At 35.9% G+C, this 12746-nt stretch overlaps 1 protein-coding gene across 37 annotated transcripts in view; it reads left to right on the forward strand.

The window, feature by feature from the left end:
* The window catches only part of LOC149789875 (uncharacterized), a 704306-nt gene that overhangs the window by 673049 nt on the left and 18511 nt on the right, over positions 1–12746 (forward strand). For all 37 annotated transcript variants that reach the window (XM_089971883.1, XM_089971882.1, XM_089971888.1 and 34 more), the window contains 6 exons: positions 2782–2823; positions 5759–5786; positions 8439–8631; positions 8912–9041; positions 11231–11350; positions 11842–12036. In XM_089971883.1, coding sequence (XP_089828009.1) covers positions 2782–2823; positions 5759–5786; positions 8439–8631; positions 8912–9041; positions 11231–11350; positions 11842–12036 — 708 coding nt within the window. The remainder of the gene's footprint in view (positions 1–2781; positions 2824–5758; positions 5787–8438; positions 8632–8911; positions 9042–11230; positions 11351–11841; positions 12037–12746) is intronic.

Below are 12746 nucleotides of genomic sequence, written 5' to 3' on the forward strand. Positions count from 1 at the left end.
TGGTAATTTAATTGAACTGAATTTTTGCTACATTAGATAACATGGTTTTTGAATAATCATGTCATATCAACAATATGAACAATAAGCATATACCAAATATACTTGTACTTGCTTATAAGTAAAGACAAACTGCAAACAACAAAGACCCTGATCTGCTGTAGCATAATGCACGTGCAGATCAGGGTCAGATAAGTGAATGAATCTTATGGTTACTTTAAGTGAACCTACACAAATTAGGGGTGGGCAGGAGTGGATAATTATAAGTAATATCACTTTTTTGTAATCTTAACTTAGCTACACTTATTGATGAATAGAGGCAGGGGATAGTGATATAGGGCAAGTTATGAATTATGGGGATGTGACAAAATCTGTAATTACTTAGCCTACAAATAACCTTCATTGACAGACTGAATTACTAAAGCCTAAAAATAGGCTACATGGACAATGTTTTGACCCCACTTAGTGGACAGACTGAATTACTGAAGCCTAAAAATAGCCTACATTGACAATGTCTTGACCCCACTTGGTGGACAGTGTTACAAAAGCTATTTTATCACTGATAGATAGACACCCTAATATACAAATTAAAGGGTGCTTACAGCATCATCTCCCAACTAGAAATCTAAGTAAATTTATATTCTTTCTTTCAGTTATTTAGTCCTATAATACATACAAACAAAAGTCTAATATATTGGAGCACAACGCACTTTTTATAGTATAATTGACAGTAACGAAGTACAGTGTATTGTCTTGCTAATCAGTGGTACTAAAACTTTGGATGTTGAAAAGACATCACGCTGTTAAATTGTTCTAAAGATGGAAAGGCACACCAGCATTTTTAATTTTGTACATTTTATAAAACAGAAAAATAAACAATATTTGTAATCAACTAATAGTAAATTATTTATGAAACAAAAGCTCAAAATATGCTTTCAAGCACTGTGTCTGTATTAAGTATAATGGCAAGAACATTCTTATTTTAATAATAAGCAACAAATTTTTATTTGAAAATTCAGTTGACCCAGAAGGATACCACCACAGAATACTGCTAACCCCCGACTTACATGATAGTTGCTTACCCAAGAATGTCTGTGTAATATGAAATCACAAAACTAAAACATTTCACTGTCTTTAATTTTCATGGAAAATATGTAACTCAGTTTTAACTTTAATATCATTCATTTTAGCCATTTATTTCTTGGGGAGGGATGGGTGGGAAAATGATTTTAATATTTATTAATCTTCACTAAAGCAAATATATTTTTATAAATTCACATGAAATCGAGTAATTGCAAAATTTGCATTAGTTGAAACCACACAATTCAGCGGCTACTTGCATATCAGTAACTTATTTGTAATAGAGATCTTCTGCGTTCTTGAATAGAAATACACCTGTGTAATGTATATCAAGTGCACTGTATATATATCGGTGATGTATATTAATTGTGTATATCAATAATGTATAACAAGTTTGTTTGTGTCACCAAAATGTTATGTAACAAGAATGGAATTACATTAAATATATACCGAATACAGCCAATTCTTGATAATGTGAGAGCTGGTTATTTGGATTTTTAAGTATTATGAACTGAAAAAGTATTTGTTTCTTCAAAAATACATGAATAATCGGCTTTTTCTTATTCTAATACAAATAGTTTCCTCAGTTGCCAGAAAATGTTGTGATATATATGAGCTGTCAAAATCTTGTATTCTGGCTAATCAGGAAACATTGATTTTGTCTAAATAATTGATTACCTGGATAATTGATACATTTGTACCCAATAAATACGGTAAATGGTGGGCACTCCCTTGGTTCATTTGATGTGCAGTCCTGTGGTCCATTTGGTGGGAACTCCTTTGATCCATTTGATGGTCAATCCTTTGGTCCATTTGATGGGCACTCCTCTAGTCCACTTGATGGCCACTCCTTTGGTCTACTTGATGGGTACTCCACTGTTCTATTTAGTGGGCACTCCTCGTCTATTTGGTGGGTACTCCTCTGGTCTGTTTGGTGGGCACTCCTCTGGTCTGTTTGGTGGGCACTTCTCTGGTCTATTTGGTGGGCATTCCTCTGGTCTATTTGATAGGCACTCCTCTGGTCCATTTGATGGCCATTTCTTTGGTCCATTTGATTGGCACTCCTCTAGTCTACTTGGTGTGCACTCCTCTGGTCTATTTGGTGGGCACTCCTCTGGTCTATTTGATGAGTACTCCTCTGGTCTATTTGGTGGGCGGAGCCCCGAGTGGCCAAGTGGTCTAAAGAGCTCAACATTATGGATCACTGCCATCTCAGCTCTGACTGCGTGGATTCGAGTCTCAGATTCAGCCAATGTGGGTATGTGAGAAAGCTTGCCAGTAGCTTCTTGTGGGTCATTGGTTCTTTCTGGGGTTTTCCCGGGTTCTTCCTCCACCATTAATACTGGCCGCAATGTATGGCCGATCTTGTGCTGAAAAATGGCGTTAAGCCCTACAACAACAACAATTATTTGGTGGGCACTCCTCTGGTCTATTTGGTGAGCACCCCTCTGGTCTATTTGGTGGGTAGTCCTGGTCTACTTGATGGGCACTCTTCTTTTCTATTTGGTGAGAACTGCTCAGGTCTATTTGATGGACACTCCCCTGGTCTATTTGAAGAAAAGAAAAGTTTGGAGAAATAAGTAATACTGTTTTTATTTGTCTTGAATCTGTTGTGTTCAGAGTGTGAGCTGTAACAGTTTTTCACATGGTTTTGTATTACTGTAAATGGACCATAAATATTAACATTGTATTATTATTTTTCAGGAGACAGTAGGAACAGAAGTATTGATGGAGGATCTGGATCTGGTTAGTACTATCCAAATTTTTTTGGATGCTCCCCCCACAAAGAAGTTGGTGAGGGATGTAGGAATGAGTTCTGTCCCTCCATCCAACCACTTTCATCATTTTTATTTCCAGGGGCATAACTCCCTAACTAAATGAATCTTTATAAATACATTACACTTAGTGGTCCAGATAAGCCTTGTTACACACATTACACTATAGTGTTAATATACCTCCCTGTTTGTTTGTACCCACCAGCCAATTCAAAAAACCCAGTATTATTTAATGTGATAAAAAGTGCACAGTACTTAGTCAATTCATTCATTGATTTATAATTTGACTGTGAGTAGAGTGGCCCTAACACTATCATCATCTGTGCGTTAGTCAATTCATTCATTGATTTATAATTTGACTGTGAGTAGAGTGGCCCTAACACTATCATCATCTGTGCGTTTCATGCTTAACAGAAGTTTTCAATATAATAGACTGACATGCTCGAGATCCATTTCCAATTCCTGGACAAGTCCATTTTTGGCAAAGGGGTGTGTGCATGACTACAGATGTACATCATATGTCGTCTGCTATCGATATTGACAATGTCTAAGCAAGCAAAGGAAAAGAATGGCAACAACAAGTTTGCCTTTCATGTGGATTTAATAAGCAGCTTAATTTCTGTGTTCATGTGTGCAAAGGGATATAATTCCAAACTGTCAACATTATGGTAATTTACGGAATTATCCAGCAGTTACCAAATATGATGAAATACATCATTATGTTGTCTGATGGAAATAAACTAGCCCATAGTGTACACAATATGGCACTGTGCTAGTATGGAAAGTCCATGAAGCATGAAAGGTGCAGTGGATGCCAGTATTAGTGCCATTCTGGTCACAGTCAGGTTAGAAATTATAAATCAGTGATTCAGTTGACTTAGTTCTGTGCACTTTTTATCACATTAAACATTTTTGTTATTGGAATCAGTAGGGGGTACAAACAAATGGGGATATATAGTCAGACTATAGTTGTCCAGATGTGCCTTGGTACACTCATTACCCTAGTGGTCCAGATGTGCCTTGGTACACACATTATACTAGTGGTGGTTCAGATGTGCCTTGGTACACACATTACACTAGTGGTCCAGATGTGCCTTGGTACACACATTACACTAGTGGTCCAGGTATGCCTTGGTACACACATTATACTAGTGATCTAGATGTGTCCTGCTAAACACATTAGACTGGTTGTCTAGATGTACCTTGTCACACATGTTAGACCAGTGATCCAGATGTGCCATGTGTTACCCATATTAGACTAGCAGTCCTGATGTTCCTTGGTACATGCATTATAGTAGTGATCCAGATGTGCCATATGTTACACATATTAGACTAGCAGTCCTGATGTGCCTTGGTACATGCATTATAGTAGTGATCCAGATGTGCCTTGGTACATATACTTGACACGTCATTCAAATGTGCCTTTTGCTATTGGAGATTTTTAAGTTTTAATATTGTTAAGATTTTTGTCCATCTGTTGATCATTTATGCCATCATTTATATAGTCATTTATACCATCATTTATATAGTCACTTATACACTCATTTACATTTATATAGTCATTTATACCATCATTTATATAGTCATTTATACACACATTTATATAGTCATTTATACACTCATTTATATAGTCATTTACCATCATTTATATAGTCATTTCTGGAAGAAAACTATACAGTCATTCAATATATCCCTTTTAAACTCTGTTATTCTGTATACTTGCTTACAAGTCAAGCCCCAGTACAAACAATACAGACATGATCTGCCATTGCATAATGTTATAGCAGATATGGGTCTGTTTTATTTGTTCTTCTGATTGCTCCTTACAGACTGCATCTGTTGGTGCATTGTGTAATGGCTGATTTGGTTTTATGCAGTTTGCATTTGGACTTATAAGCAAATATATATCGTTTATACTTTATGTGACTTTTACTGTAAATAAAAATCAAGATTTTTTTTTATCCATTTCTCCATCATAAACACTTTCATTCCCGGAGCAAAATTCCAAAATTGTTCAAGTTATCCCCTTGACACTTAATAATCATATCATATTTGTGGTTGTATTGTTCCTTTTGTTTTTGGGAATTTAAAAAAAAAATTCTCAATATTTGTAAAGTATTTTCTTTCATAAGGCAATGGTAAAAGTCAGACAAGAACACACACATTGCTGATCAATTCCCTGCAAACATGTAAAAATGAACTTTCTGTATCAAGAAATCCTTCTGTCACCCAGTAGACATTTTGGTATGGTGAGTGTTACAGGGGACTCTGTCTCATTGTTTCTAATCAAATGAGAGCATTTACAAAATTTTAGTTGGTCAGGTGGTGTAAAGAACTCGACTTTACCGGTCACTGCCATCTCATCTCTATCCACATGGGTTTGAGTCTGTGGGTATGTGAGAAAGCATACAAGTATCATCCCATGGGATGGTGGTTCCTTCCAGGATTTTTCTGGATTCTTTACCAACAAGTTATAATGGCCACCATATAAACCCTATCTTGGGCTGAAAATGGCATTAGACCCACAACAACAACATTTCATGTAGAATTCATACAACTGTAATACTATTTCAAGCTTGAAATCTGGCTTAGTGTATCCAATAAACAGTTTTAAAAATCTTGTAACATATCCATATTTATATATTTGATAAATTCTGCAAGAAAAATTCCACCAGTTGACTGCCAATTTTGTTTTAGTAGTTTTTGTAAAGGATTGATTGATATACTACAGGACCAACCATAAGACAAAGCACCCTCCAACTTTTTAGGCAAAAGTAAAGTTTGTCTGATTTTTAACAAAATTAGATATAAAGTTATTTTTCGTCTATTTTTCAAGTATATCATAACTGTCTCAAATAAGAGAGTATAGTGACAGCATTCAAATCATCAACAATTTATTTTTTCAGTTGAATTCCAAGTGGACACCACAACAGGGTAAGTAGAGACTTGTATTTCTAAGTATGTATCATAAGACTATACCTTCATGTATTCCTAAGTATATATTATAACCCCATACACCACTCCCTCGATAACTCGCGCACATCGGGGTCCAGAAACATCGACCGCACTATAAGCGAGGGGCGAGTTATCGAGGGACCTATAAAATAAGCCCAAAACCAATAGTGATTGACGACATAACGTAAAAATGGGGGGGGGGGTAGGCAGATTATACTGTTGAATATTCACTTTATAATCGTTCTGAGATTAACTGTTAATAAATATCTCTTCATAACGGTGTACTTTATTATTTTCTCATAGGACAACATTAAAAATTTCAGGATAAATTACAGTATATTGAGGCGATCATTGAAAACATTATTCCACGTGGTTTCCGTTCGCTGAACATGTGTACCACTTCACACATTGTGTACTACGTCACTAATTTTTATGTTGAATTGTATACATTCTAGTTTTATTGTTTGAGCCAAATTATAATTTTTTTTTACACAAAAGATCGACTCTTTTCGAGAAACAGTGTCGATCGAACGATAGATAGATAGATAGATTTGAATGCGATAGAAGTAAAATGGGAAAAAAAACAAGAGTTAATCAGTACTAACATATTTAATTGGTCTCAAATTTAAAACAACGTAAATTAGAACAAGTTAATACTTGCCGTTTGTGCCGCGCTTGACAAATATCAATTCACTTTTTGAAAAAATCAGTTAATTTTTTGTGTGTGTGTTACTCCTTGGTTTCTCTGCCGCCGAGCAAAATCCCCCAGATTTCTCAACTGCATGAGCTTTACGTAGTCAACATTTTGGGTCTCTAGCCACCTTATGGCAGTATCAAAATATTTGCTTCCTGTGCAGAGGGGTGGGGGTGCAACATCTGTGTCTGCATCACTTTCAACACTTGTGTTATTCCAGTTAGAATCGTCTTCTGCTGCAAATTTGTTCGCTATAGAAATAATTATAGTTTCATCTGACATGTATGCGGCTGTAGGGCAATCATTGTCAGAACAAATCCACTCCTCCATCAAGAGAAACGCCCATCTCAGGACCATGAGTCTGTACTAATTTCTCCCAAACAGCCTCGGCATTAATGACATCAGTTCACTGAAACATTCGAAGTCACTATCGTCGTCGTTGTCTCTGTTACTGTTTAGCTTTACGTCGAAGGCAGCTCCAAGACGCTTAATCCAGCACCCGAGGTCTCTTGTAATCGATTTTTTTTTTAATGCAACAAACACTTCCCCAAGTTGTTGATCAAAACAAAGCCGGCATGTACATGTAATTAGGTTCTCACAGAAGTACTCACGGGTTTCAATGTGACGGTCGATTGACTCTTTTCATGTTTTCAATGAACAGACTATGTTGTAATTATAATGTTTACACTGAAACGGAATTAAAGGATTAGACTTTCACACAGGAAGTCGTTTAATTGGTGTTTATTTCATTCTCTGTTGCCACCTGTTAACATTTACCAGAAGTTTTCATTGATCGCTATTTCACCAGACTGTTTATTTACAGTATAATGACAACTATTTATCCTAAAAACTTACATAATATATGATATCTTTAAACAGAGGTCTCGCTAGGATTTTAAAACTGGGTCTTTCTGCCTCTGAATTCAATCACTAAATATCAGTATATTTTTTCACTCGGCCGCCAAGTCAAAGCCTTTGAACTAGCCGCCTAGCTGTTGCATCATGTTCTTTTTTTTTAATGTACTCTTATGAAATAGCAACAGTACATCAAAGAGTCTTTCAGTCACTGAATTCTGTCATTGTAAATATCAGCACAGTAAACTGATCTACACATTTTCCCACAAAGCAGGTGGCTGAACTGAAACAGGACCGGCAAATCTTTGAATTTTCCCGCGCACCTATTACATGCGTACGGAGGACTCCCGCCTTTTCTGCGTCCCAGATCAAAAATTGGCGTCCAAATACGCGTAATTAAGCGTTTTCGAGATCTCTGAAATTAATTCTTCTCTAGAACTTGCAAATTTCAAAATATGGATTATATTTTTACGGGCATTAATCACCATTTTCGATAATAAAACGAGCAATGTATCAAGGTTTAATTTATCAATTCTTATCGTAATTTTTTTCATGTTCAGCATATTTTAAAGATATTTTAAATACATTTTCTCTGGAAAAAATCGGGAGCCAAGACGGACACCGCGTTATAAGCGGGATCGCGAGTTATCCGGGCGCGAGTTATCGAGGGAGCGGTGTACCTACATGTATTCCTAAGTATATATTGTAAGTCCATACATTCATGTATTCCTAAGTATACAAGTCCATACCTACATGTATTCCTAAAATGTAATGCTATGTTGTCTATAAGTTTTCATACAACATCCACCAGTACAAATCACCTTTATTTTAGTCACTTAAGTTTTGGCACAGAGAATTTATTTTCTTATTTAGAGTTTACAAATTTAAAAATGAAATGATACATTTTACCAGTATTTTGTAAGTTGAAAACATTGATAGCAAATTTATTTAAAAACTCCAAACCATATGTTCGATAAAATGCTGATTAGATTTTTATAAATCCTTTTATTGATGTAACTGTTGTTTATGCATTTATCAGAATAAAGTATTTTTCTGAACTTTGGTTATTTCTTGAATTATAGAAAACTAATAAAAGAAAAGAGAGACAGAGATGATGCTAAAGAGAGAACACCAGAATTCATCATCAAACCACGACGCCAATTTATCAACAGTGGCGAGACGGCCAAGTTCAAAGCTTCATTTGATGGTTCCCCACAAACCAAACTTTTCTGGAGCAAAGATGGAACTACTCTGGCTGCTAACAAAAAGTATAAGGTACACATAATGTTTGGTTTTAATAATCGCCTGCACAGCTGTCTGCCTATCTGTCTGTCTGTCAGGAAACTTATATGTACTGAAAACATATCAAATTGCCATACAGAAATTAGTCGTAATATCAGGACAAAATGCTTTTAAATTTCCCAGAAATAAATTAATACAGTTTTATCTCAAACAACCAGATGAATTCTAGGGGGATACATATTTTAAGAGAATGTTTTCAGGAGAGTTTGAAGATAATGAAGCCATGTTTTGACCTTGAGTTTATTTATTACAGATGTACAAGGAAAATGAGTACTTTATTCTGGAGGTGGTGGAGGCTGCTTTGGAAGACCAAGGAATGTACACATGTACGATCCACAATTCCGCAGGATCAGCAGAAGTCACAGCTGACCTAGAGGTCTTCAGTAAGTTTTGCTTAGTTTTTCCTGACATTCATTTCTTGGTCTTCAAATGCTCTAGAGAAAGCTGAAAAGGAGTCAAATTACTTTTTTCTTTTTAACACATTAACCCCTGGAGCTTTTTGTCATTTTTGCCTAAAAATCGAGTAGGAAACACATTTTGAAAGCTATTTCTGAATAGACTCAAAAACACCAAATCCCCAGTCATCTTTCAATAACATACTGCCTAGTGGTGTTAGAACATCGATTTCCGTTGGCTATTTGACTCGCGCACAGGCAGACAGGTAAAAGTTGGACTTTTTTTGTTGTTGTTGCTAAACGGAGCCATTATTTTTGTATGGAGACCACTCTTTATTCCAGATGCTCATCTTATCCTACTTTCTTGTATGGAGACCTATCTTTATTCCAAATGCACATCTTATCCTACTTTTTGCAAAGGCTCATCTGTCAGTTTGCAGTTATACCGGTTTGCCTTAGATCTGAGACCAAAAAGTCTAAAATCCGGACACAAAATCAGATTCCAACCACGGGCAAATTTTGGGTTAAAAAAAAGTCGGGTCCAAAAAATGAGGTTTTTCTATCTGTATTTTGTAGTGCAGCTAGATATTCCAGATTATTTGGTATCATTGTAGAGCTACATTTGTCTACCTTTTATAATACCACCCACTTTAGTGTATCATGCATGACCATGACGCTACAGGACTCGGCAGTAGGCTACTACCTCCTGCCCCGTAAAGTCGTCGCTAGGGGTTAACGTGTTAAATAATTAATTATCAGTATATCTTTAGGCCTAGGGAGAATTACAGGTTTCAAAATGGCTGTCTCAATTGTCATAACTATAATGTTGCCATTGGGTTGGATCTTGCATAATTTTGTAAATTTTGTTTTGAGTTGTTGATGTCATTTTGCATAACAACATCTGGCAATCAGTGAAATACAAATGTATGGTTAAAATTTTTGAATTTTTGGTGCCAAGTCACTCTTTTCTAATTAGAGAGAAAAAATGACCTTTATACTTGACTTGGAGGTCTGCTTTTTTCAAGCCTGCATTGATGGAAGCTTTATATAGCAATCACATATGCTCATAAGAATGTAGGCCTATCTACATGTCTGTCCAGTTATACATCCACACTAAATTTAGTCTCAGAAATGAGCCCCCTAAATCTGTGTCAATACTGATGGACAATGTGCATGTCTGTTTATTATCATGTGCAAGCAATTTTGCTGAATGCAGGTCTTTCTAGAACATGCCTGTATACAGTTTAGAAAAATACTGATATTTGGTAATAGCCATATCCAGCATGAAGTTCAAAATGGCCGTAGGACATAGTTACGTTACAGGCTGTTTGGATACATTTTAATGTATACAATGCTGCAGGCTACATAGTCATGTTACAAGCTGTGTGGATACATCTTGATGTGTACTACAACATTGGCTTTATAATCATGTTACAGGCTATATGGGTACATCTTGATGTGTACAACACCATTGACTACATAGTCATGTTACAAGCTACATGAGTACATCTTAATGTGTACAACACCACTGACTACATAGTCATGTTACAAGCTATGTGAGTACATCTTGATGTGTACAACACCATTGACTACATAGTCATGTTACAAGCTACGTGAGTACATCTTAATGTGTACAACACCACTGACTACGTAGTCATGTTACAAGCTACGTGAGTACATCCTGATGTGTACAACACCACTGACTACATAGTCATGTTACATGCTGTGTGGATACACCTTGATGTGTACAGCACCACTGACTACATAGTCATTTTACAGGCTATATGGATACACCTTGATGTGTACAACACCATTGACTACATAGTCACTTCACAGTCACTTCACAGGCTGTGTGGATACACCTTGATGTATACAACACCATTGACTACATAGTCATTTCAAGGCTGTGTGGATACACCTTGATGTATACAACACCACTGACTACATAGTCATTTCACAGGCTGTGTGGATACACCTTGATATATACAACACCATTGACTACATAGTCATGTTACAAGCTATGTGAGTACATCTTAATGTGTGCAACACCAATGTGCTCTAAACATAAAGGAAAGCTTGACAAGCCAGCTATGGCATACTTTTTGTTATGAAGAATATATCAGAAAGCAACCAATCAGAACTCATGTTAATTGGATTGTTTGTCAATTAAATTCCAGTACGACCACCACTCCACACTAGCCAGACCGGTTTTCTAGCTCCCATAGTGGACATTCCTCTAGAGGACATGGAAGTGGCCAGCAGTCAGAGGGATGTCACTCTGGAATGCAAGTTCTCAAGTCAGTCAAATATAATCATTTGTGAATATTGTTTAATTAATAATAGTATAATCACTGGTACTACTCACTAAACCATAAATTGCAATATTATAACTGAATAAATATTCTTTCTAAAACAATATATTTTGAAATTATTATTATCCCATTAACACTGAAGAATCAGGACATTCAGATAGCAGATGAATTTGATTGGCTAAAATTATTTAGTTCAGTTGAAAATCAACCTTGAGAATTTACTGATGCTGTACAACATGTGCAGAAATGTACAAGTTCTAATTTCCGTCTTCACAGATCAGTAACATCATTCTACTTGCAGAAATTTCTGCTTTTACAGAATGTTTCAGAGAACTCAAAGCCTGTCAGAGTGAAGGAGGGAATAAAGAAGAATATTAAATTCACCATGTCAATTTTTCTCAGTTCTTGTATCTTCAATATATGTTGTACATGGTTGGTTAAAATTGGAAAAGAAAATTCTAAACTTTTATCACCAGATGCCATGGATGCTTCAACAACATGGTACAAAGATGGTCGTAAGATTAACAGCTGGCAAGGTAAAGCTTCCTTTGATGGCCGAACTGCACAACTTGTAATCCGTGAGGCCTCACGCAATGACTGTGGAACCTTTGAGTGTGTTGCCAAGAATACTGGTGGGGAAGCCAAAACCAAAGGAAAACTCTCGTTACTTGGTGAGAAAAATAATTAAGAACTGTATGTCCATGGCAGCTGTTGAGGCTTTTAAGATTGGTCTTCCATTTTACTATTCACTGATGCATTGATAATTTTACCATCTTAATACATGTACATGTGTAACACATTAATACAAAAAGTGCAGAATTGACACAAATGGTACATATTTTATTAAAGTTGCTTTAATCTTCAACAGACATGAATAATTATTAGTAATTTGCCACATTATTCTTAAACTGAGATTTCTTCATGTGAGTGAGCCATTGCGTCAGTTGTTTTTGTATTTGCAGGAAATGGATTCATTGCTAAGAATCGTTTCCCACATTCAGACTGGTTTTAGAAATGACTTTTGTTATTAAGATAATCCATTCTTCAAGTTGATACATGCATCAATATCTCCTGTGTCATATGTTGTGTAGTATTGATACAGTGGAACCCTGCTATAATGCGATAAAATTGGGGTCCAAAAAATTGGATTGCATTAATATCAGGGTCATGTTAATGTGGGGTTTTACAGTATTTTACTTTTTTCAAAGAACAACTCATTGGCACATATATGTGTATTCAGGTCAAATGTATATGATGAACAGGGTATCAACACCGTTTACTATCGTGGCAGTCAGTTCATCTATAATGCGTGTAATTCCATTGAAAAATTGCACACAGATTTACAGTATTGAATAATTTTTTCCTAGATCATTGTATCTGA

The sequence above is a fragment of the Sinohyriopsis cumingii genome, chromosome 10 (assembly GCF_028554795.1).
Source record: "Sinohyriopsis cumingii isolate HCF-2022 chromosome 10, ASM2855479v2, whole genome shotgun sequence".
In the NCBI taxonomy this organism is placed as follows: Eukaryota; Metazoa; Mollusca; class Bivalvia; order Unionida; family Unionidae; genus Sinohyriopsis; species Sinohyriopsis cumingii.